This window comes from Cervus canadensis, chromosome 9 (assembly GCF_019320065.1).
Source record: "Cervus canadensis isolate Bull #8, Minnesota chromosome 9, ASM1932006v1, whole genome shotgun sequence".
Lineage (NCBI taxonomy): Eukaryota > Metazoa > Chordata > Mammalia > Artiodactyla > Cervidae > Cervus > Cervus canadensis.
This window is the reverse complement of record NC_057394.1, coordinates 34,874,585-34,901,263: the sequence shown is the minus strand read 5'-3', so window position 1 is coordinate 34,901,263 and position 26,679 is coordinate 34,874,585. Positions and strand designations below refer to the sequence as shown.

Sequence of the window (26,679 nt, the reverse complement as noted above, 5' to 3'; positions counted from 1 at the left end):
AAAGCAGAGACATTACTTTGCCAACAAAGGTCTTTCTAATCAAAGCTATGGTTTTTCCAGTAATCATGTATGGATGTGAGAGTTGGGACTATAAAGAAAGCTGAGCGCCGAAGAATTGATGCTTTTGAACTGTGGTGTTGGAGAAGACTCTTGAGAGTCCCTTGGACTGCAAGGAGATTCAACCAGTCCATCCTGAAGGATATCAGTACTGAATATCCATTGGAAGGACTGATGCTGAAGCTGAAACTCCAATACTTTGGCTACCTAATGTGAAGAACTGACTCATTTGAAAAGACCCTGATGCTGGGAAAGATTGAAGGTGGGAGAAGAAGGGGACAATAGAGGATGAGATGGTTGGATGGCATCACCGACTCAACAGATGTGAGTTCAAGTAGGTTCCGGGAGTTGGTGATGGACAGGGAGGCCTGGTGTGCTGCAGTCCATGGGGTCACAAAGAGTCGGACACAACTGAGTGACTGAACTGAACTGAATTTTACTGAATATTATTTTTAAAATGTACACGAGCCCACCCCCATATTTTGACTCACTCTGACAGCTGAGGCCAATTGAGACTAAATATTCCCACATTAAACTCACATAAATCACCTGAGCACAGTTTTCAGCTTGATAATGGGCTGTTTTAAATGTTCAATACATGTCATTTCCTCAGCATGAGATAATCAGAAATTTCATTAATCCTGATTTCCTTATTATAAAAAAAATATAGGCTTTACATATTCAATTCATATAAAACCTTTCCAGGTGGATTGCTATAATCATTACACTCATTTCTAAATGCCAGAAAGAAAATCTAGCAGCCAAGTATGACAAGTTTTTGAGACAACAGTTTATAAATGTAAAATTCTTTGGCTAGTTTTGTCCCTCATATTCATTACCTGAAGTTATCAGTCAGCCACTTAAAGTAATTCTTGAGACTACAATGTGCCAGACACTGCACTGGGGATAAACAGCAATTAAGAGAGAGACAGCCCTTTTCTAAGGGCTTCCCTGGTGGTTCAGTGATGAAGAATCCACCTGCAATGCTGGAGACATGGGTTTGATCCCTGGGTCAGGAAGATTCCCTGGAGGAGGGCATGGCAAACCACTCCAGTATTTGTGCCTGGAGAATCCCATGGACAGAGGAGCCTGGCGGGCCACAGTCCATGGGATCACAAAAGAGTCGGACACAACTGAGTGACTAACATGTTCACTTTCAGGCTTTCTCTAACTACCTAACAACAGGGGGAGATAAATAATCCATCAATTATAAATCTGCTAAGACATGAAAATCATGTCCCCAGAGTACCACCAGGAACATGTCACATGGACATCTCACAGAGTCTAGGAAAACCTTTTCAGAGAAAGTAACAGGTAAGGTACAGCTGCAGGAGGCAATCCCCATGATTAGCTCTGCAGGGAACTATTGACAGTGTTCCCAGTAATAAGCCAGGAAGGAAGAACAAAACATTGTATTTGGAAAGAAATGTGAAAAATGTAGAGAAAACATGTTACAAATATTACTTTTCGAGATACATCTTTCCAATATATAATGTGTAGTATAGGACTTTCTGTGCATAAAAATGAAACAGTGTTTAACTTACTTGAACTATCAGAGTAAATGGCATCTTTTCCAAACATGTACAGCTCTCCATCTTTAGAAATAACAGAACTACTTCCATTATTGCAGGCTGTATACACCACAATCTTTCCTTCCATCTTAATTATCTTCTTAGGCTTGTAAGGTTTTGATTGCCGCCTGCTCTTAGCTTAAAAAAAAAAAAAAAAAAGATATTTAATTTAAGGCATCTATTTACAAATAAAAATAATGATTTGTATATAAAGCCCAAGGGAAAAAACCTATCATTTGCATTTATCATACACTTGATTTATTTATTTTCACAAAGCCCTGAGCTTCCCAACATGTCAATTAAATGAGTCAATCTGAAAGCCTCATCTTGTTAAATATTTATCAGGCTACTGCTATCAGATCCTCTTCTTTGTAGAACACTGAAATTTCAAAAGAGAAACAGCAATTTTCTACCAAACTTCTAGGGAGCCCAGTCTCTAGATTAAACTACTTACATTATCAATACCATTCCACTGTCATCTGTATCTATTTTAAATCCCTTTTTATCAAACTCTATCTCACATGTATTCCTCTGTGAGATCCTGGAAAGTATTTAAAACCAGCTTCTCATTCATTCAACACATATTAAGTATTTACTCCTAGTCAGAGACTTAAAGGAAGGGAAATGTGCATATGGAGGGAGGGCAAATAGATTTAAATGTAGATGATTTAAGCAGCCTCTGCTCTCAAAAACTAAATCCCTGAAATGAGCAAACGATGGGAAATACTAATCTTCTGTTCCCTCAGTCAATTCCAGTTCTTGCATGCTTTTCTGAATAAAAACATATTGCTATGCTTGGTACAATTCTAGGATTAAAATACCACTGTATTTTTTCTTGGACCATGAACTATATACATATATACAGCGACTAAGTCATCTGGTGGTCAAGCAAAGAAGAATCATGTCCTCCACATCCTAGAAGGAAAAACTGGCTGGGCTGAGTTTCTGAGATATGGCAATATACTTCATGGCTATTTTAAAAGATTTTTTCAGGATAACTTTTATTTACACATGATATCTACATTAGATGTTGACTTCAAACCTAATCCTCATAAGATGCTACCCCAACTGCAACAATGTACTATGTACAAGTTACAAAAAGAGACAAAGGACACTTTGAGGAAGACTGAACAGAAGCATAGGAAAGATAAGTAAAAACTGTTTAATTTTTCATTGCTCAGGAATTTCATCATAATGAAATAACGCCAAGAACAGTGTTTCGTAACTGATACTATCACACAATTCACGTTAAGGTTTACTTCATTGTGAAATACATACTCTTTACAAAACTTGGGGTTACCTAAAAGAATATACTGGAATAAGTAAGTTTTTAAAAACAACACCAATGGACAAAACAGATAAACAGCCAAGTATGCAATGTATAAGGCCTACAAAAATTCATGAATATGAACTCTAGTATGAAATCAGCAATCACAGTTCTTTAATGAACAGTACACCACCACCATTGACTGAATATTTCTCAGTATAAAATCTTTTAACTTGAGAAGGCCAGTGCTGTTAAAATTGATATACCCTTTGTTAATAAATTCCCCAGCATTTCTACTGAACAGTCCACTCACTCGATTCTCCATCCTCTCCTTTACTGGCAGATCCTGTGAAGAATATGCTTCCATCTTCTGCAACTAAAAGGGCGTGAGAGCCATCATGTCCAACGGAAAAGTGCACGATCTTTGGGGATTTCGTAATTGGTAGCTCAACCCATTTTCCTGCTGAAGGACCACCTTGTTTGATTCCGAGACTCTGGTATTTGCCAGTGTAATATATCTTAACATGTGCAGAAAAAAAATACAAAACAGGAATTACAGTGCCTCTTGGAGTAGTACACCAGGTTTTACATAACAGAAAAAAACTTCCCTACTTTACTGAGAATAAAAACAACAAGAACTCAAAAAACTCTTTATTTTTTTAGGGCTTTTGGTAGCTCAGTGGTAAATAATCCACTTGCAACGCAGAAGACACAGGAGATCCGCGTTCTATCCCTGGGTCAGGAAGATGCCTTGGAGAAGGGAATGGCAACCCACTCCAGTATTCTTGCCTAGAGAATACCATGGACAGAGGAGCCTGGTGGGCTATAGTCCTAGGGGTCGCAAAAGTATAATATATCTTAATGGGTATAAATAAAAATACAAAACATGAATTACAGTGCCTCTTGGAGTAGTGCACCAGGTTTCACATGACAGAAAAAAATTTCCATACTTTATTAAAAATAGAAACAACAAGAACTCAAACTCTTTCTTTAATACTATTCAACTTGTGAGAAGTGAGCAGCAGAGAAATAGGCATGTGTCTACAAAAATACACAGTTCACAGTAGTTTTTTCATATCTACTCAGGATACTTATCATCTTTTGTAAGTATTCTGAATAAATATGAATAAATATATGCCATAAATATACTCCAAACATAGAAGGAAATTCATAAAATTCTCTATTCATTTTTCCCAATGAAAAAAGCCTCACATACAAATATACCATCTTTGCCTCATAATTTTCACTTTCACACTCTTTTAACTACCTTACTTTATTCTCACATTACCAGATACAAAAAAAGCTTCCATCTCTATAAATAGACCTCTACAATCTGCAACTTAATTGTACATCCTTCTACTTCCCCAACTTGTAGTCTAAATGTCTACACATCTACAAAAATTTCCAAGAGACATCCTATTCAAAATAAACACAAATGTGAATTCATCCCAACTCAAAAAATTAGACAAAGAGCTCCATAATTAAAGTATTTGTAAAAAGGAAATATTTTATAAAGTTTAGAAAGCTTTACACTCAAATGTCACAATTTTTAAATACTATTTCAACGTGAAATTTTACCATATATAAAATGTTTAATCAAACTTTAAAACATGACTGTTTACACATGCAAACTATGTAAACTAATCAACTGACTATACCAACTATCTCTTAAAGCAAATAATGTTCATTTTTAATCCTAAGAGTAATTTACCTTTCCATTTGCTGTTTTCATTAGTGCAAACTCTCGTCCTGCACCAAGAACTGCTGACTCCTCATCAAATCCGGTGCCTGATAATACAGTAAGACTTCATAAATACTATGATAGTTTTAATATGAATAACTTCAAGCACAACTTATATGACTTCGAGTGACAAAAAAATTAATCCAATTAATGTCACTCAAAAATAACGATGACACAGCATGTCATATGGCTCAATTTGAAAAAACATTAACAGTAGCTACACTACTCCAAGCAAGAATAAAGTTACCATAAGCTTCTTCATTTGTTTCAGATTTTGGTTTAGCCGCTAAGTCATGTCCGACAATTTGTGACCCCATGGACTGTAGCCCATCAGGCTCCTCTGTCCATGGAATTCTCCAGGCAAGCCTACTGGAGTGGGTTGCCATTTCCTTCTCCAGAGGATCTTCCATACCCAGGGATCAAACCTGGGTCTCCTGCACTGCAGGCAGATTCTTTACCAACTGAGCCACCAGGGAAGCCCAGGTGTTTCAGATTAGTGCCAAATTATTTTCTTAGTGTTAAAAAAAATTGTTTAAATCAATGTTAGCTGAATTCCTTCAATTATTGAGTGAACTAATTTTTACGGGGCATCTACTAGCTATCAGGCATGTACAGAATGCATGAGACTTTCCTATCTGGTCCTCATAATTAGGGCTTCCCTGGTGGCTCAGATGGTAAAGAATCTGCCTGCAATCAGGAGACCTGGGTTCAATTCCTAGGACAGGAAGACCCCTGGAGAAGGAAATGGCAACTCACTCCAGTATTCTTGCCTGGAGAATTCCATGGAGAGAGGAGCCTGGTGGGCTACAGTCCATGGGGTCACAAAGAGTTGGATATGACTCAGTGACTAATACACACATACCTCATAATTTTTTGTTTGGCCTACAAATGAGCAAATATATAAAGTGTGGTAAGGTAGGTCTAGACACGGGAGTGTTTGGGTTTGAACACTATATGCAGATATTTGAATTAAGGTATTTTAGATTCCCTGTTCCAAGTTTTTTCCTACAGAAGGTTTCATGTAGATACTCCATGAATTTGAATACATATGTGTGCATATACATACACAGATCCTTATGCATACTTTCAAACTGTGAAACTGTGAGTAAATACTTATAGCACATTTTATGAGTTTGTCCAATTATATAAATTATTAATAAGTTTACAGGATTTTGAAATTTGGAAAAGATGAGTTCATTACAGTATTTGTCTATGGAAAAACAAAATACTATACAAATATGCAAGGTAAATCACTAATGAAATTTAATAAATTTAATAAGATAATAGTCAAAACAGCTGGGTCTTGCAAAGAATCCCAAAAGTTAAGACATGGAACAACTAAATCGGGAGCAGTATGGCAAACCAAAACTGAGACCTTCATGGAAACTAATCCTACTTACTACTATGACATGGCAAGAGCAGGTATACTAAATCCCAGAAATACTCTGCGAATGTCTGTATTTCTATATCCAAATGAAAATTATTAAATCAAATGCTAGGCCAATTACCATTTTGACAATCTATGGAATCATTCCATAGCTATCCTGATAAACTTGTTCAAATAAAAATCAAAGGCTTCAAGTCACTCCTAGTTACTTGTACATGTTTACTCATAAGTGTGCTTCATAGTAACAGACAGCAAAATAGCGACCTATACAAGCTGCAATACAATGCTGAAAACACAATGTTAGTTTTCAAAAGAAAAAAAAAAATCTGAAAATAAAATATGGAAGAAAGGTTTTTTTTGACCATCTTACTTATAATATGCAAGTCCTTTTCCAGATCAAATAGCGAGATACCACAGGCATGCAAGCATTTTCTGGCCAGTTTAAGCTGTAATTCTTGCTGTAGCACAGGTTCTGTGCTCGTAGCAAATATTCTGACAACAAACCCATCCTAAAAGAGAGAAAACCACCAGAGTGTTCTGTTACATGAATGGATCTTTTAAGGCTCTACTTTCCACCTAATAAATATCAAATAATTTCCGAAAAAAGGATTCCATTTATACCAGCTTCTCATGACTCAGAATACTTACATCTCTGGAAGCAGCTATCTGATTAATATATTCTCCATCAGTGAATAAAATATTTTGACCTTCAGTGTGACAATCTGTGCAAAAGGAAGAAACAGCAATTACATTACAGTATAAACAAACACCTCACAAAATGACTTAACTCCTCTGCTGAAGTCAGAATGAGAGTTCTCCACACAATAAAGATAATTTAAACTCAATGGGAGACTGTGCTTTTTTAATAAAGAGCTACAGATTAGCAGAAACTAAACAATTCAACTAATTATATGCATTACATTTTGTGCTTACATTTATTAATCTTCCAAAATCATGGACCTGAGTCCACCTAATTTCAAAATGAATTAGTATTAGATACAGTCTGATAATAAACATGCACCACAATGAACAAACTATAATGTTGGTTATCATCATATCAATACAATCACATGCGAGGTAGGCAACACTCTACCTTCAGACATACATCACAGTCATTAGTGTCACAGAAAAATATAGACAGACTTAAAGCTTCTGCATTTGAGGTCTATGCTGTCCATCTACAGATATCCCTTGCTTTATAAAGTAGAACTGGCTGTACAGTTTTCAAGGTTTAATGCCTAGTCCCAGTATTTTTAGCATGTAGCATGCTATATACACTTTTAAAATGTTCATCCTTCATAAAACAGTCACATCTAAGCTGATTTGTCTCTTTTTTGGTCTGAAAGTGCTAATATTTTGGCTGGAATGCCATATTTCATCAATAATATACAGTCTCTGTAGAACAGGGCACTTTGATCAAAATATGCAGACAAGCACAACTGTAACAAGGGATAGCCGTATTACAGAAGGACCACTGGGACATGTGTTAGTGACTGCTACTAAAATAACATGAAACTACAAGCAGCTCAGTATCTAAGTATAAACTGTATCCTTTTGAAAAAACAAATGTTCAGCAAGCAAGTCTAAAAGCACACACACACTTCCCAAAATAACTGCAGAGAACTAGGATGAATCTCTCCATTAATTACAATGCCAAAGAAATAATATTTCATTTCTATTTGCACCTGAATCAGCAGAACATAAAAGTCTGGTTTTGGAATGCAGTAATGGAGCCCACCCAAGTAAGCTGGATTACTCTATATCTTTGCCCAGGAGCTTCATACTAGCATACTTCCTTATTATAAATATGCAAAACACAGGCAGACCCTTACCAAATAGAGAATTCAGTGATCACAAACTGGAAATAGAAACTGGGAGACAAGGCCCACTGGTAGCCCAAGAGACTTGGTAATCAAAGAGAGGAGAAATCGAAAGAAAGAGTTCCTAGTCCACTGTACAGAATACAAAGAGGCGCAAGAAAGATGCTTCTCAAGCTCTAAGCAGTAAGATTTTAAACTAAAAAGCAAAGAAGAAAAACTCATTATAATTTCAGATAAATGCAGGGGTGAGGAGTGAAACGGCGCAAGAAGAGTAGCAAAAGCCCTCGTGATCAGAGGCGGCATGTCACCAGACACAGAATAATGACACGGGGTACAATATAAAAGGTACGCCAACACACAAGGCTAAAGTTACAACTAACAGGGGAAAATGTATGCTTTCAGCTCATCAGTGCTGGGTTGAAAATAACTTATTTATAAAGCAGACTATAAGACAAGTTGGAACATGAAGCTCAAAGAATTACTAGATTTCTGTCAATTTTAAACATGGTATTCATTACCATCTATAAACCCCTAGCTAGGCAGAAAAAAGGGACTCTTAAAGAAAACTGCCGTCCAGGTCAAAGAAAGGGGAAAATGACCACAGGCTTCTTCAGGCTTGAAGGCAAGTCTTCCTGCCGCACGATTTCAAAAAGATAGCGTTCTTCATGCTTTCTGTCTTCGTCATGTGATGTCCTAAGACAGCATCTTCGAGAAAACATCAAGACACACAACATGGGGCCATTCTGATGCAGTTTGGTTCTTCCCTCACCATGAATATGGTGCTTATTTGTGAAACACAGAAAGCCTCATTTGTATTGTTAAAAGTCGCATTTCATATGCTAAACGAAGTAGAGGATTTCAACTGAATAAGAACATTAACAAGTCATTTTTTTTTTACCATTATGGAATAAATAAAACTACTGCATGTAGACCATTTTCAAATGATCTTTCTCAGTTACAGTCTCTGTTAAATGATCACGGTTTTTCAAAGCAAATCCTTTCTATTAGTACCCATCTGTCTTGGGGGCGGGGCGTGGGATTGAGAACTTTTTCTTCCATTAAGACATCCTAAAATGACTTACACAAAGTGACAGAGGTGCTCACTGGAGTGAGATTCACTCTGCACGAAATCAGAAGGCATCCCCATTTCTATACACTAACCAATGCAATGTATTTTGTGACACTAAAATGATGTCATAGAAGACTATTTAATGACCTGGCAATATAATCAGAATACTGAGTGGAAGGGACAGGTTAAAAAAAGCAATAAATAGCATACAATCACTTTTGTACATGTATGTACACCATATGCATAGAAAAAAGGAAGGATATTCACTAATACGTCAGTAGTGGTTACAGATGGGAAGTGGGGTTACAATTATTTTGTTTTGCTTACATGATATTTATACAATAAATATGATTACTTTTAACATATGTATATAGATATGGGGCACATGCTATTTCTGAACATTTTTGCTATTATTGTTGTTATCATCACCATCATCATCATCAGGATCAGAGAGATCAGAGACATGGCCTTGGACTTGTGATGATTAAAAAACAAACAAACACAAAACAAACAAACCTCCTGTAGACACATCTGAAAACAGAGTTATTTACCAAATGGCTTTAATAAGTCATCTGTTTTCCAAAGTAGCTTTATTTGTGAAACACACATGAAATGTGACATTTAGCTTACCATGGCATCAGGTACGCTAATTTGGATATATATATATATATATATATATATATGTATAGCTATATTCAAATAAATGTTTCATGAAGTTATAAAAAAAATCTTAAAAATTAACAAGCAGCCAGGGAGCAATCAACCTTCACACTGTATTCTTCAGAAGTTCTCAGTCATTTTCAGATGGCCAAGTGCCTTGAAGTAGTTTTGCTGCTTACCATGAAATTGTTGGTGGATGTATTAAATGCTGAAGATTTTAGTACAGAGAATGTATTAAGGAATAAGCAAATTCAGATACCTTACAGTGGAGAATATATTATGCATTTGCCCAAGAATTTAGATAGCACAGTGATCTGAAGGATAAATACATATGTACAACCTCAAAATTAAAGCAAAATGAATTGTGTTCAAAATGCCTTACCAGAGTATTGTTAAAAAGTATAAATGAAAGAATTTTTAAAATTTCTGACCCACCCTAAAAACCTCTGTCTCTGAAAACCCTTTAAAAATAAATTAGAAAACACAAAGCACGCTGTTGTTAAAGTGGAAATAAAGAGAAGGTTCTTTACACCAAGGTTCTCTGAGAGCCAGGGCCATGGGTTTATTAACAACAAAGTTAGCATCCCCCCACTGATTCAGGAGCTGAAAAGGCATGGTGGGGTGAGGGTGGGGTGTGGGGAGAAACAAACTACAGAATTTGGGCAAGAATTTGAAAATAAGTATTAAAACACTTCAGACTGTATTTACAGTATCTGTTTTTCTCACATGCATTAATTTTCTATAGACTATAAAATGTTCTGCACGTCAAGATTGTTTCAACCTGTTTGTAAGCAAGCACTACTCCTTGCTAACCATTCTTTATATGTCTCAGCAGCCTAACATGCCCATCTCTTAAAATCAACCTGTGAAGACAACAGATGACTAGTTGAGTAACATACCTGGTAACAGCACAGTGCCATCCTGTTCCAGTGTTTCAGGGCTTATTCGTATGGCTGTCATGCTGTGGTTATTCACATCTCTATACAATAAATAACCCTGTCAACAACAACAAAAATTTTGTGTTGTTACATACTAAAATATTTTTTCATTACCCACTTACTAGAAGAAGTAATCATACAGGTCTGTATTACAGTGTTTTGAGGTACAATAATACATCAATATTGATGTCTAAAATAGATTAAAGATTTAAAATATAAGAACCTGAATATATTTTAATAAGAGGAGGTATTATACACCACTACATATCAATTTAACCTACTAATTCTACAATATAAATATCAGATACACCACACAGGACAGTAAAAATTGGTCAAAATTATATCACTTGCCAAGTAAATAACAGAAATGACTGTTTTTACTTTCACAAGTATCTAGGTTAATATTTAAAAATCAATAAAGTAGTGGTTTTAGATAGAGTGATATATCATTGAACATACTTCAGTAAGTGTATTTCCCGGGACATTATTTGTTAGATAAAATACAGCAGTGGCAAATAAAAATTTGAAATTTTAAACAAGGTTATGTTTTCAGAGACAATAACTGAGTAATTAATTTGATATTTAAATTTTAATTTCAAAATCGCCCCCAAAAGTTGATATATAGTAAGATTATTTTTCATACAACAATAATTTTTATAATTTTCAAAATGCTTTCAAATATCTTTTTTCAATTGGTGCTAACAACAATCTGAGAGCTAGGCAAGATAGGAATGCAGGGACATCTTTATTCTATATTCTTCCACAAGGAAAATTGGGCTTCACTTCTCAGGAAAGGATAGTATAAAATAAGTATTTCTGGCCCTTTGACCTTCGTTCATTTGCTTCATTGTTCGTTTCCTTCATGCATCCAATTGTTGACACCCAGTTGGTCATGTCAGTCGGTAATGAGAACACAGCATTAATAGAGCAACACAGGCCCAGATCTTTCCTCTCACTGGTTATTCTCTGTGTGCACCTCCATGCAGGCAGCTGCCTCCTGGGCAGGCCGCACACCACTCCCTGGAAGGCACTGATCTAGACTTAGAATGGAAGAGTTCATGGTAAAAAGCTTTAATTTGGCTTTGGGTCACAGTTACATTCCCAATTCAGATTTGCAAATAATAAAGGTGGTCTTTGATGCTTAACTAGAGGCTCACTTAAACAAGAACTCCAACAGGAGACATATTTATTCCCATTTTAAGCTAAATCACACAGGATCAAATAAACTAGCTGAGTTGTCCACAGTCTCATAGCTGGTAAGAAGCAAGGCCAGACCCAAAAGTAAACCTCTTATGAAAATGTCAATGTTCTAAGTCAATGTTCTTTCTACTACACCATATCATCGGTATAGTCATATTATTAAAAACATGCAATATCTGTTTAAACAGAAGTGGTATTATTTACTGATGACACAAGTATGAACCACATATTTTAAAAGATAGGAAGAAAAGTTTGGTTTACTGTGAGATATTCTCCTACCTGAGCATACCCTAACCAAGACTTTTTTTCTTTTCTGTTTCTGATGCGAGATGTAGAATTATATATATGGCCCTGCAAAACAACAAAAGTTAGTTCTAGCAACAGTTTCATAATTAATAATCTGTGGAAACTAACATACATGGATGAATGACATTTAACACGTATGTTCCATTTTGATTTTCAAAGAAATAACATCAAACTTAGATGGCACGCTAAAAGCAAGAAACAAACAGAAAATAGTTCAGTATAAGATAGAACTTCCACTCTGATTAAGAATCACTTACCCAAAAAAGAAAAAAAAAAATCACTTACCCTAACCGTTCCACTGTATCCAGAGCCGATTTTGTACAATCCATCTTTGCATAACAGATAAAGAAAAAATCCATCATTCTGAAGTAGACATTGATCATCTTCATCAACAGATATTTCTTTTAATGGCCACTTGTGCATTAAAGCTGCTTTCTTAATGCCATTGCTAAACCAGTCCTGAATTTGAATTTTTCCCACCAACACTGCCTGTACACTTCTCTGTAGTGAATTTAGTATCATTGGCACCTAGTCAGAAGAAAAACACAGTCATTTTCAAGCATCTCAAACACAAAGCAGACAAAATAAAGATACTTTATTAATATATCATTTATAAGAAAAAACATTATTCAGAATGATCATATTTGGCATGTCAGCAAAAAGTAGCAACTGAAAATCTATAAGAAACAAATCTCAAGCAGGACAAAACAAAAATGCAAATACAAAGAACATTAATTTGCTTTTGTGAACAAAAACACTGAAATATGCATTTTTCTCCAAAACACAGGTTAACATACTAGATTAGTAAAAAGTATGAATACTGAAACATATTTTTTGTATTAGAGTGCACACAAACTAAAATGCTATCTTTGTATGATATATATATCCATTAATATACTGCATGACATTGAAGTGCAAAATTAAGCGTAAGAGAAATACTGCTCTTCTACAGATGAAACAAAATTTCCAGTATTTCTCTTCTACGTTCTTTATTATGCCTTGTACCCATTAACATCAACATTTTTCCGTGACACGAAAACTTAATTTTATGAACTATGTATTTATCCAGCACTCATTTAACCGATATTTATCAAATATCTGGTATTTGTTGTAAATGAGTCCTCAAAAGTCACCAGCATGGGACCAATAGTCGGACCCCAGAGAAATCCCCCTGCTCCTCACTTTTTGCCTCTCTTTCACTACTCAAAGATGGCTGTCACATATCTGCCTGCAGGGCCAGACCCAAGGCACTGTGTCAGCCCCAGTTCTCCAGCTCCACTGTAAATATGGCAGCCACCAGCCACAGGTGAGTACTGAAATAGGGTTAGTGTGACTTGAGATGTGATTTAAACATAAAATACACACTGGCTTTTGAAGGCTTAGTAAAATTAAAAAAAAAAGTATAGATTTTATTAATAATTTCATATTGATTACATGTTGAAATTATTTTTGGATATATTGAGAAAATCCATTATTAAAATTAATTTCATCTGTTTCTATGTTCTTAATGCAGCTAATAGAAACATTTAAATGACATAGGTGGATTACTGCTGCTGCTGCTAAGTCACTTCAGTCATGTCTGACTCTGTGAGACCCCATCCCTGGGATTCTCCAGGCAAGAACACTGGAGTGGGTTGCCATTTCCTTCTCCAATGCATAAAAGTGAAAAGTGAAAGTGAAGTCGCTCAGTCATGTCCGACTCTTCGAGACCCCATGGACTGCAGCCTACCAGGCTCCTCCGTCCACGGGATTTTCCAGGCAAGAGTACTGGAGTGGGGTGCCATTGCCTTCTCCGAGGTGGATTACAATATACTTCTATTGGACAGCACTGTTCTAGAGGGCAGAGATTCAGAGGGATAACTAACCCACTGTTCACTGATATTTCCTCTTCCCCTTCGAGACCTGAGGCCTCTGACTCAATCAAAATACAGAACTTTCACGAAATATTTATTTATGTATATGGTTGAATACTACAAATTCTCCCCCTAGAAGTAACCAGATTAAACTTAAAACTGTTTTATCTAGAATTGATACCCACATTCTTATATAATATGCCACAGCTTCATTTTCAATTTTTGTTGTTGTTTCAGATGCTTTCTAGTGAGTCTACTATGAAAGACAATGCTCCTCCTCTTTTCTCAAACCCTCCAAATTTAGCTATAGAATCACCTCTAGTTAAAGCATTATTCAGAAGTCATTTTATTGTGCCTGTGTAATCATGGTGCAGAACTGAACAAAATTGTATTACATACTATATTTTCCTTATATAATTTTTCTTTTTCTTCATTGAGTCAACAATTGCCCTATTTTTGCATTTGCTAAGTTTCTTCTATACCCTATGGGTTCCTCATCCTCCTCTCAAACATTTCTAATGTTTCCCGTTGGCAATATCCCTCAAGAAGCCCTGCTCCCTAAGGACAAGGGCAGGCATAGAGGTTGAAACTGTTCCATGCCTTGCATGTTCAAAAGCATCTTTATCTTCCTTCACACATGACTGAGAGCTGAGCCGAACAGAGTGAACATCATTTTCCCTCAAAACTCTGAAGGCACTGTTTGTTATTTTTTATGCCAATGCTGCTTTTGAGAAGTCCAACGGCATTCTGCTTGATCTCTGGTACATAACCTGTCTTTGCACTCTGGGACCATTATTCTTTCTTTATGATTTTGTTATGATTTTGCAAAGGTACACTTGGTGTAAGTTTTTCTGTCATTCATTGTGTTGGGCACTCAGCATGCATTCTGTCAATCTGAAGTGTGTATCTTTGGGGGATGAGAAGACTCCTTATGAAGCTTAGGTAATTTCTTCCTCTCTGCTTGTTGTTGTTTAGTCACTCAGATGTGTCCAACCCTTTGTGACCCCATGGACTGCAGCCCACCAGGCTCCTCTGTCCGTGGGATTTCCCAGGCAAGAATACTGCAGTGGGTTGTCATTTCCTTCTTCAGGGGATCTTCCTCACCCAGGGATCAAACCCACATCGCCTGCATTGGCAGGCAGATTCTTAACCACTGAGCCACCAAGGAAGTCCGTCCTCTCTGCTTGAATACCTATTAAATACTGGATTTTCTAGAAGCATCCTCTAATTTTACTTTATATAACCTATTTTCTTTCTTTTGCTCTGTTTTCTATTGTCTGGGGACCTCTTTAATCTGAACTTCTAACCCTTCTACTGATTTTATTGTGATCTTATATTTTTAACTTGCAAAATCTTTGTTCTGAATTTTTAAAAAACATTGCTGTTTAATGTAAATAATCATCTTTTCATCCCTCTTTAAAATACAAATTACTCTTAGAGTTTTCCTGTTCCCTGTACTCTTTTCACCAAAATTGTATTATTATCATTACTATTTTTACTGATTTGGGGGACTCTGTCTTTCATGTTAACCCAGTAATATTTGGCTCGCTTTCTCTCTTTAGTCTCTAAGTCGTATCCGACTCTTGTGACCCCATGGACTGTAGCCCACCAGGCTCCTCTTTCATGGGATTCTCCAGGCAAGAAAACTGGAGTGGGTTGCCGTTTCCTTCTCCAAATTCTTGGCTACGCACTTATTTGTACAGAGTAAGCAACTGAAAAAACTGACAGGAAGCTGCCGTGAATGGACAGGGTCCAACAGACAGCGAGCTCACCACAAACTGATCCCGCCAAGTGCAGCAGTTTCAGTGGAGGGTCTCTCACTCCCTGCCAACTGCCTGCCTCTCTAAGTCTTTCCTCACTTTTTTCTCCAAAGAAGAATCTTCCAATCTTTTTCCTAGAAGCTATAAGCCTCACTCTCAGTGTACTGGGAACTCTGAGGATGGAGGAAGGTCATCATCAATATGGAGACTTTCACTTAATCTCCATCTTCAGCCTGGCTCCTCAATTTCACTCTCAACTGTGCCTGGTTTCCCCTGGCCTCTCTGGCTCAATTTCTTTACACAGAAAACCTAACTCTTAGGGGTATGAGAGGAGGACAGGTGACTGGCTGGGAAGTATACAGGAGGGCCCTGGGGCTCTGGAGTTTTCATTACACAGACTCCCAGTCTATTTTCAGCTCTTCCCCTCACCACCATTTTCCAGGCACCTATTACTTCCAATTCTAAATTCTATCTGTATTTTTAGGTGAAAATCAACTTACTTTCTGTGGGTATTAGTTTCTTCAGAAGTTTAAGCTTTCCCAGTATTTATCTTCTAAAAATGTGTCCCATTCTTAGAAGTGTATACTTTAAAAAGAATCCTTTATTGTAATCTTTGTGGAGACTGCAAGGGTGGAGAGGAGAGCAGAAACTACGTGTCTCCAATGTGGCCCTATTTCTCTCCTGCTTTCTGAGTGTTAGTTTTAAGAAAATCCAGAATTACAATTAGAAGTCTCAGATGTACCCCCTTTTCTCTCCTACTTATCTCTCACCAACAGTGTGGCAGGACCTAGAAATTTTATTCTGATAAACTAGACTTCATTAATCTGAGGATTCAAGTCATTCACCAATTCTGGAAAATCTTGGCCATTATTTCAAATACTGCCTCTGCACAAACCTATTACTGCCTTGTGGAACTCAGATTGTACTGATGCTTCAAACTTTCTCATTCTCTATAGTTCTTATTTTTCATGTTTTATCACTCTGTGCTGCATTCTAAATAATTTCTTCCTCTTTATCTTTAGTTCACTGGTTCTGTTTTCAACTACATTATCCACTAGCTAACCCATCCTTTAAGTTTCTAACTGTAATTATCTGGTTTTTCATTTCTAGGAGTTCTATTTGGTTTGTTTTCTGATCTGATTATCTTTTATCTTATTCCTTATTAATACTTTTAATACTTTATTATTTTAACCATATTAAATATACATCCTTAATATCAAATTATATATATATATATATATATATATATAGAGAGAGAGAGAGAGAGAGACTTGGCAAGATTGATTCTGCTTTATTTCCTTCTACTAATTCTCAATGGCGGTGCCTTTTTTCTATGTCCTTGTTATTTGTGAGTCCAGATTCAGTAGTGTTGTGTCAGTGGGAGGTCTCTAAGTCTGGAGTTCATCTTTTCAGAAGGGACTTTAGTCTCTTCCAATAAGAGACCTCACATTTTGACCATCCTTACCTTAAAGTCTCAGCTTAAGCTTTTTGGAACAAGATAAATAATATGCATTTGGATCCCAAGATAATTTGAGATGCAACAGTTACATTTTCAGAGAAGGCTTTTCTTACCTGCTCCCAATCATTGCCCAGCCAGGAGTTTTGTGAAATGAACAGGTAGGTGAAATGGGGCCAAATCATGAAAAACACTATAGGTCATGTTAAGATAACAGGTTTTAATACTGCCTTTGACTTAGAGCTGGGTATGCAGTGATGGGGCAGGTCCTCAGAGAGCCTCGGCTGCTGGTTCAGGGGATTGAGTGGTTTTGTCCAGCCCGATGCTTGAGCACAAATACAGCCAGACAGACATGGGTTCAAGTCCTGTCTCTGCTATCTGACGGCTCTCTACACTGTAACTACATAAACTTCTCCCAGCTTTCAGTGTTCCACTCTTACTGTATTTCCACGCTTTAGCACACAGATACCAAGACTATTCTCTCTCTCTCGCTACACTACCAAAACCAACACCTCCTCCCTCTGCACTGGCTAACTTCAATTCACTGTTTAGGATCTCATGTCACATCCTCTGGAATAAATCTACACACAAAAAGTCACTGGATTCTAATAAGTACCTGTGTATATGGTCACTATATTTTTAATATTTGACATGGATATTGGAATGTTTGTGTTATTCTATTAAAATTCTGGAAGTATTTGTATATATTTAAACTAAAATTTTGCTGAATCCTCAAAGCTTCCCTGGTGGCTCAGCTGGTAAAGAATCTGCCTGCAATGTGGGAGACGTGGGTTCAATTCCTGGGTTGGGAAGATCCCCTAGAGAAGGGAAAGGCTACCCACTCCAGTATTCTGGCCTGGAAAATTCCATGAACTGTATAGTCCATGGGGTTGCAAAGAGTCGGACACGACTCAGCGACTTTCACTCTCACTTTCAATTTCAAGGCACAGCAGAAAACAGTTTGGAAATCAACGAATTAGAGGGACTTCAAAATAAGTAAGAATCATAAAGAGGGGAAAGAGGACTTCAGGCAAGACAAAAAGAGAAAAAAGAATAAGAACAGAAATCTAGAGAAAGAAGACTGCTAGTATTGGACAAAGAAAGTTCAAAATCGCGGAACAAGTCACAGACAGTAGCCCATTTACCCCTTTCACTATCTTTGGCTGCTAACGACAGGATTCAGGCATCCCTTCTATGTGTTCTGGAGGTCATCCAAGGGGCCAGAAAAGAGCACATAACAGAGACTTAAAATTGTAACTTCTTCCTCAATTTCCAGAAAACAGTCCAAAAGAATTAAATCAAGTCTGCCTATAAGTAAGTTTATATTTCTCATCACTAACAAGGATGAAGAGCATATTCCACAACTGCCCAGAAAAAAAAACTCAAAAAAAAAAAAAAATGCTTTATCTGAAGCAGAAATAGCTCAGAAACACATCAATCCATGAAAAACTATCATCAACCAATTAGAAATATCAGAAAAATAATACATGCTTTTCTTTCAATGGGGAAAAGATATTTAGAAACTATGAAGGAATTCTACATTTGAAGGTCCAGGGCAAGATGGGCAGTGGGGGAGGACAGAGAGCAAGACCAAGGCAAAGGCAGAGGAGGCTGTACTGTGGACATAAAAACTACACCCAAGATTTAAGTTTTCGCCAGATTTCATTTTATTACCTTTCATGTTGCAGAGTTAAACACACATGCAGCTTAGACCAAATATTTTAGGTTATTTATATATCAACCTGGGACAGATCAAACCACTATAGTGAGTGAGAAAAAGCAGTGAATTCCTACTGACAGAAACTGAGGCGAAACGGCAACTTGGTCTCTTGTCCGTTTCTAAGCAGCTCGAGATATGAAATACCTGAATAGTTTGGCAAGCGTGGCTGCCATTGTTGGTGAGGATAGCAGAGATGGCCTGGAGTGTCCTTCCTGTCTCTCCCCAGGAAGCCACCAGACTGAAGAGACAAGCGCAGGAAAGTGCTGTCAGAGACTGTCCTGTGCTGTCGTTCATTCCAGTACTTCGAACAGTGATTTCCAAAAGGAGCTGGAAGAGAGACTCTGTGGATAGAATAAAACTCAATTATGTCATTCAACACACAGGACATTAAATGGCATCTGTCTGCTTATTTAAACCTTGCCTCATTTTTCAAAAAACACTTAAGGCAGCTACTTCACGTTTGTTCCTTTCTAGTTACCCTCTTTCACCCAAAGTTAGAATATTTACATAAAAAGGATCTTACAGAATACTTAGTCCAACTCCATATTTTTGTAAATGAAGAAATGGAAATCTACCCACAATCATTTAAGAGAAACTTGCTTTCAGGCATTCACAATATTCAAGAAGTAGCCTATTAAGGAGCAATAGATTACTCACTGCATTTATTTTTACCTTTTAGATTAAGAAAATACAGGTTTCTTAAAATGTTATGTGCCCAAAAAACTATGTATTTATTTGCAAAACAAGAAGAGAATACACAGAACACATGCACAAATTTGCTTTCATATAAAATCGGCTTAATTGTTAACACAACAGCATTGCATAATCGGAGACACAGAGAGAAAGAAGAAGAAAAAAAAAAGAGAGTCATAAAGAGACAGAAAATTTGAGAAAGATGGAAAAAGGGGGAAAGGGGAAGGAAGGAAGAAAGCAAGAGAGAGAACTGATATGCTGGAATTCTCTGCAAACTGAAAGGCCATCTGCGTTTTATTTCTTAGCTCACAGAAACTGAGGCTTCCTCTCCTAGTCCCCATCCTCCGCATCTAATCCCTAATTAATTAAGTCCTATCAATTTTACTTCCTAATTAATACCTCTACTTTTTTGCATCTCATCAGCATCTCCCCAACCCATGATATCTATCACCATCTCTTCTTAATTGGACTACTAAAAGTATTCATAAATTAGCTCCTATCATTCACTTTTGAACCCTGATACTTTAAGAGAAATTTTAAACCAAAAAAATCTGTTTTTTCTTTCAAATCTATTCTCTCCTGTTAATTCCTCCTCTTCTTTCCTTTCTCACTCCCTACTTCTCTTCTCTCTATGTCCTTCAGTCTTTTCCCTTCTTCCATCTACCCTTCACTCTGTCTCTCTCTCCAACTGTCCTTCTTTTCCTCTATCCTTTTATCTACCTTTTTCCTTTGTGCATCCCTCCCTCAATATCCTTCTGCCCATTTATCTTACAATTATTCAGCCAATATTTCCTGCGTTCTCCCCGTATATCAGGAACTATTCTAGGCATTGACAAAGACAAAGAACATCCCTGGCAACTAAAAAGTTAGATCAAGTTGAAGAAAATAATGTACGACTATAAAGATTTTTTCAAACACAAGTTGACAGGGATGTTCAATTCCTCCTAGAAATAGAACCGTCCTCCTTGGACACAGCCCATCAAACTCCACATAGCCTACTCCCTGCCTTCCTATCCTCTCACTCTCCACTCTCTGCTCACAGCCTTTTTCCAGTCATTCCCCTTCCCACCTCAAAACCTTACCACACGGTCTCCTACCTGCCGAGAAACTTAGTTAACTCTTTCTTACTCACCCTTCAAAGCTCAAATGTCACATCTTCTGCGAAGTCTGTTATTAATTCTCAGAATTCCTGCTTACATGTGTCCAACTGTCTAATGCTAAATTCCATAATAACAGCAACAATGTTTATATTGATGGCCCCTATATTATATGCTCTTAGCACAGAACATAGAAGAGGTTATTACATTTAAGTGAATAATTGAGAACATATAGTCTAACCTTAAATTGAACAGAAAGATTGATATAAGGGAAGGATTTTTTAAAAACTGAACAATTTGTAAATCAAATCCATCTGCAAAGGGAAGTCTGATATATAATAATCATCAAGCTATCCTAACAATACAAGAGATACATATATACACATATTTTCATGAGCAACATGAAAAAAACCACTGTGGAAAAAGTGTAACTAATGTGATTATAATATTAAATCAAAAGTAAAAACAGAGAGATATTTCTATACAAATGTTACTTTAAAGAACCAAATTACTACTCACACCTTGGAGCTAATTAAACAAAATAAAAAATATGAAGTGATGGTAAATGCCTGAACAGAAAAATGAGTCAAAGCAGTGAAGAGATCAGAAATAAGCATTGGAAGGATAGAAGAGAGACCAAAGACAGTACAGCAGCATTTAAAACTGTTAGTAGGAAAATGAAAACAAATTATAATCAGGAGACCTAAGTTTTGATAGAAAGAAGACAATTAACTAAAGCACATATTATAATTTTAAAAGCCAGCATTAAGAACAAGATCTATTTTGAAAAGAATAAAGGAAAGGGAATATTTATGTATACATGAATATAAAAGAAAGTATACAACAAATGATAGAAGAAAACAGAATGGCAGAAGATCTAGAAGGAAAGGAATGATCAGCATGTTGTTCTAAGTTAAAATATAGGGTACACCAGTTTCAGCAGGTATTGTAAATACTTCAATTATTTGCTAATTTACAATCCAGAGCTAAGGATAACTAGCAGTTCAGTTCAGTTGCTCAGTCGTGTCCAACTCTTTGCAACCCCATGGACTTAAGCAGGCCAGCCCTCCCTGTCCATCACCAACTCCCAGAATTTACTCAAACTCATGTCCATTGAGTCGGTGATGCCATCCAACCATCTCATTCTGTCATCCCCATCTCCTCCTGCCCTCAATCTTTCCCAGCATCAGGGTCTTTTCCAATGAGTCACTTCTTTGCATCAAGTAACCTAAGTATTGGAGTTTCAGCTTCAGCATCAGTCCTTCCAGTGAAGATTCAGAACTGATTTCTTTTACGATGGACTGGTTGGATCTCCTTGCAGTCCAAGGGACTCTCAAGAGTCTTCTCCAACACCACAGTTCAAAAGCATCAATTCTTCAGCACTCAGCTTTCTTTATAGTCCAACTCTCACATCCATACATGACTACTGGAAAAACCATAGCTTTGACTACATGAACCTTTGTTGGCAAAGTAATGTCTCTGCTTTTTAATATGCTGTCTAGGTTGGTCATAACTTTTCTTCCAAGGAGCAATCGTCTTTTAATTTCATGGCTGCAATCACCATCTGCAGTGATTTTGGAGACCCCAAAAATAAGGTCTTTCACTGCTTCCATTGTTTCCCCATCTATTTGACATGAAGTGATGGGACCAGATGCCATGATCTTAGTTTTCTGAATGTTGAGTTTTAAGCCAACTTTTTTACCCTCCTCTTTCACTTTTATCAAGAGGCTCTTTATTTCTTCTTTGCTTTCTGCCATAAGGGTGGTGTCATCTGCGTATCTGAGGTTATTGATATTTCTCCTGGCAATCTTGATTCCAGCTTGTGCTTGATCCAGCCCAGCATTTCTCATGATGTACTCTGCATATAAGTTAAATAAGCAGGGTGACAATATACAGCCTTGCCACACTCCTTTCCTGATTTGGAACCAGTCTGTTTGTTCCATGTCCAGTTCTACTGTTGCTTCTTGACCTGCATACAGATTTCTCAAGAGGTGGGTCAAGTGGTCTGGTATGCCCATCTCTTTCAGAATTTTCCAGTTTCTTGTGATCCACACAGTCAAAGGCTTTGGCATAGTCAATAAAATAGATGTAGATGTTTTTCTGGAACTCTCTTGCTTTTTCAGTGATCCAACAGATGTTGGCAATTTGATCTCTGGTTCTTCTGCCTTTTCTAAATTCAGCTTGTACACACCAGGACCCAAAGATCCCACAGAGACTGAGACAGAACTGTGTTTGAATGTCTCCTGTGGAGGTACGGGTCAGCAGTGGCCTGCCGCAGGGGCAGGGGCTCTGGGTGCAGCAGACCTGGGTATGGCATAAGCCCTCTTAGAGGAGGTCACCAGTAACCCACACAGAGCTGCCAGAGCTTACACAGGACTGGGGAAAAGACTCTTGGAGGGAACAAACAGAACCTTGTGCATACCAGGACCCAGGAGAAAGGAGCAGTGACCCCACAGGAGACTGACCAGTGTCCAGGAGCCTCTGGCAGGGGCATGGGTCAGCGGTGGCCTGCTGCAGGGTTGGGGGCACGAGACCAGCAGTGCCTGCACGGGACCCACTGAAGGAGGTCCCACTGCCTTCATTACCTCCACCATAGTAAGTAGCAGGGAGCGAACACAGCCCCAGCCATCAGCGGAAAACTGGATTTTCTGAGCATGGCCCCACCCATCAGAACAAGGCCCAGTTTCCCCCTCAGTCAGTCTCTCCCATCAGGAAGCTTCCATAAGCCTCTTACCCTTCTCCATCAGAGGGCAGGCAGACTGAAAACCACAATCACAGAAAGGATAACTAGCAAGACAGTCTTAAATAAAAGTATTAATTTAATTAAATCTTCAAAAAAATGCCATTAGTCAAGCAGTGCATCACAATGGAAATACGATCACTGGTGCTACAATGACAATAAACAAGATGCCTAATTCTTAATATACGCAGCTTGTATTTGATAGTAGCATGAATAACATGGTGCTGTTGTTTTTAAAAATCCTCAGCTTATTTTCATGGCCAGTACTCCCCACCATTAACTAAAACAAAACAGTAACAAAACAAACTGAAGGCAGAAACTAATTATGATATGTGATAAAAAAAAAAAATAACAATCTGACATTAAAATGAAAACCAAGTAATGACGTTCTCACATGGGAGTCTAACACAATCCAAAAAGCCAAGCAAAGAGAAAGACCCAAAGTCAAGTTCAGACTAGCAGTATGGTCCTCTGATCAGCAGCTTTGGCACTACCCAGAAACTTACTCCAAATGCAAATTCTCGTGTCTCATTCCAAATCTAATGAATTAGAAACTCCACAGTTAGGGCCCACGTACATGACTGACACAAGCTAATGCATGAGATTCAGAAAACTTTAGACCCCTTTCCAGATCAGGAAAGGAGTATGTCCAGGCTATATATTGTCATCATGCTTATTTAACTTATATGCAAAGTCAGTCAGTCAGTTCAGTCGCTCAGTTGTGTCCGACTCTTTGCGACCCCATGAATCGCAGCACGCCAGGCCTCCCTGTCCATCACCAGCTCCCGGAGTTTACTCAAACTCATGCCCATCGAGTCGGTGATGCCATCCAGCCATCTCATCCTCTGTCGTCCCCTTCTTCTCCTGCCCCCAACCCACCCCCCCACCCCCCAGCATCAGGGTCTTTTCCAATGAGTCAACTCTCCACATGAGGTGGCCAAAGTATTGGAGTTTCAGCTTCAGCATCAGTCCTTCCAATGAACACCCAGGACTTATCTCCTTCAGGATGTAAGTACATCACGCGAAATGCCAGGCTGGATGAAGCACAAGCTGGAATCAAGATTGCTGGCAGAAATATCAATGACCTCAGATATGCAGACGACAGCACCCTTATGGCAGAAAGCAAAGAAGAAATAAACAGCCTCTTGATAAAAGTGAAAAAGGAAAGTGAAAAAGTTGGCTTAAAGCTCAACATTCAGAAAACTAAAATCATGACATCCAGTCCCATCACTTCATGGCAAATAGATGGGGAAACAATGGAAACAGTGGCTGACTTTATTTTTGGGGGCTCCAAAATCACTGCAGATGGTGATTGCAGTCATGAAATTAAAAGACGCTTGCTCCTTAAAAGAAAAGCTATGACCAACCTAGACAGCATATTAAAGAGCAGAGACATTACTTTGCCAACAAAGGTGCATCTAGTCAAAGCTATGGTTTTTCCAGTAGTCATGTATGGATGTGAGAGCTGGGCTATAAAGAAAGCTGAGAGCCGAAGGATTGATGCTTTTGAACTGTGGTGTTGGAGAAGACTCTTGAGAGTCCCTTGGACTGCAAGGAGATCCAACCAGTCCATTCTAAAGGAAATCAGCCCTGAATCTTCACTGGAAGGACTGATGCTGAAGCTGAAACTCCAATACTTTGGCCACCTGATGTGAAGAACTGACTCATTGGAAAAGACCCTGATACTTAGAAAGCCTGAAGGCGGGAGAAGGGGACGACAAAGGATGAGATGATTGGATGGCATCACCGACAGGATGGACATGAGTTTGAGTAGGCTCCGGGAGTTGGTGATTGACAAGGAAGCCTGGCATGCTTAAGTCCATCGGGTGGCAAAGAGTTGGACACAACTGAGTTGAACTGAACTGAGACTCTTTGAAGGCCCAGAGTTAGGAAAGCAATTAGCCTTCAGAATTAAGTTTCCATCACTTCCTCTTCCTTAAAGAGTCCCTACCTTGCTTACAAGAGTATGTTTTGAGTCTAGGTCTGGGAAATGAAACGCAGGCATTCATAAAACTTAAATGCACTTTACAAAAAGCAAATATTTTTACTTAATGGAAGTTGCTACTAATTCAAAAGCTTACCTTCAACATGATAAATACAAATCTATTTTTGTTTAGAAACTAACTATGCTGTGCTGAGTTGGTATTTGTTTCCTCTTTTTCTACTCCTTTGACTCTCCAAAATAACATGTAAAGTTAGATGAAGTCAATGTCAGCTATCTTGCCCAAAGATTTAGTAAGAATGATTTAAGTTCATGGTGACAATAAGGCTGGAGGATTATTTCTGGGTTCTAAGAATTTCTATTTCCCATCACCATAATAATCAGGAAACATCTGTGCATGAACTATAACTCCAGTGGAACACAGCAAAGTAACTTAAAATTTATACCCCTGCTGTTTCAGCACCATCAACAGAGACTGAATTACAGGCTGTGGTCAGTATATGCTTCATAAGAGAAGCTCTTTACACCTAAAGGCTTCATTCAAGTGCCTAAGCTCTTACCTAGGACCTCGGGTGGCTCTGACTGAAGGCCTTCCGGTTGCTGACCCTGAAGCACGTTAAGCAGGGCTTGGAGACTCCTGAGGCACAAGGATGGATGAGAAAATCGTGTCTCCTTGATCAATTCAAAAACTTCACAAAGTCCAACCTCAATGATCTATTTAAGATAAAAAAAAAATTATACTTTATAATATGTGAGCTAATAACACTTTTCAGGCAGTATAATCAATACAGTTTACTTCCAACAGCAAATTATTAATGGTACAATATTTCTAAGGCAAGACAAAATCATCACATAAAAAAAGAATAAAACCCATTGTGTTTAATTTCAAGATTTAGAAAATTATCTGGTTACACAGAAGATTAAAAAATAGTGGCTCTACTTAAAAAGTAGTTTTAATACAATGAAGCCATAATAAAACATCATGAAAATGGTTTAACAGTAAACCAGTTACTAGCTGCACTCACTCTGGAAAAAATTAACTAATAATATACAAAGTTCATTTGGCTGTACTCAAGTAAAAACTGGCATTCTATTTTATGCTATGTTAATTTTACTTATGGCCAAAAAAAAAAAAGTCAATATAGCACTATACTGTGAAAAGATTAAAAAAGGAACCGAAGTTTCTTAGGATTTCCTATAATGGTAAAATCAGCCAATACCACAAAACAATCTAAAACTACCTATCTAAAATATCATGGATATTTTTACTTTTAATTATCTTATCACTCCTCATGAGGGCCAAGAAAAATGTAACTCACCCTCCAATTAAAAGTAAATAAAATTTTAAAATATATAAATAAAAATTAAAAATATATTTATAACTCAGGATCTAGCAAAAGAT

At 37.5% G+C, this 26,679-nt stretch overlaps 1 protein-coding gene across 12 annotated transcripts in view; it reads right to left on the bottom strand.

The window, feature by feature from the left end:
- The window catches only part of MYCBP2 (MYC binding protein 2), a 261,465-nt gene that overhangs the window by 184,260 nt on the left and 50,526 nt on the right, over positions 1-26,679 (bottom strand). For all 12 annotated transcript variants that reach the window (XR_006271202.1, XM_043477949.1, XM_043477938.1 and 9 more), the window contains exons 4-13: positions 25,838-25,991; positions 18,950-19,146; positions 12,302-12,544; positions 11,990-12,061; positions 10,472-10,568; positions 6,672-6,745; positions 6,394-6,532; positions 4,607-4,683; positions 3,209-3,413; positions 1,602-1,766 (exon numbers count right to left, since the gene is read on the bottom strand). Coding sequence is in view for 11 of the 12 variants with exons in the window: in XM_043477949.1 (XP_043333884.1) it covers positions 1,602-1,766; positions 3,209-3,413; positions 4,607-4,683; positions 6,394-6,532; positions 6,672-6,745; positions 10,472-10,568; positions 11,990-12,061; positions 12,302-12,544; positions 18,950-19,146; positions 25,838-25,991 (1,423 nt within the window). In the remaining variant the exon portion in view is untranslated. The remainder of the gene's footprint in view (positions 1-1,601; positions 1,767-3,208; positions 3,414-4,606; positions 4,684-6,393; positions 6,533-6,671; positions 6,746-10,471; positions 10,569-11,989; positions 12,062-12,301; positions 12,545-18,949; positions 19,147-25,837; positions 25,992-26,679) is intronic.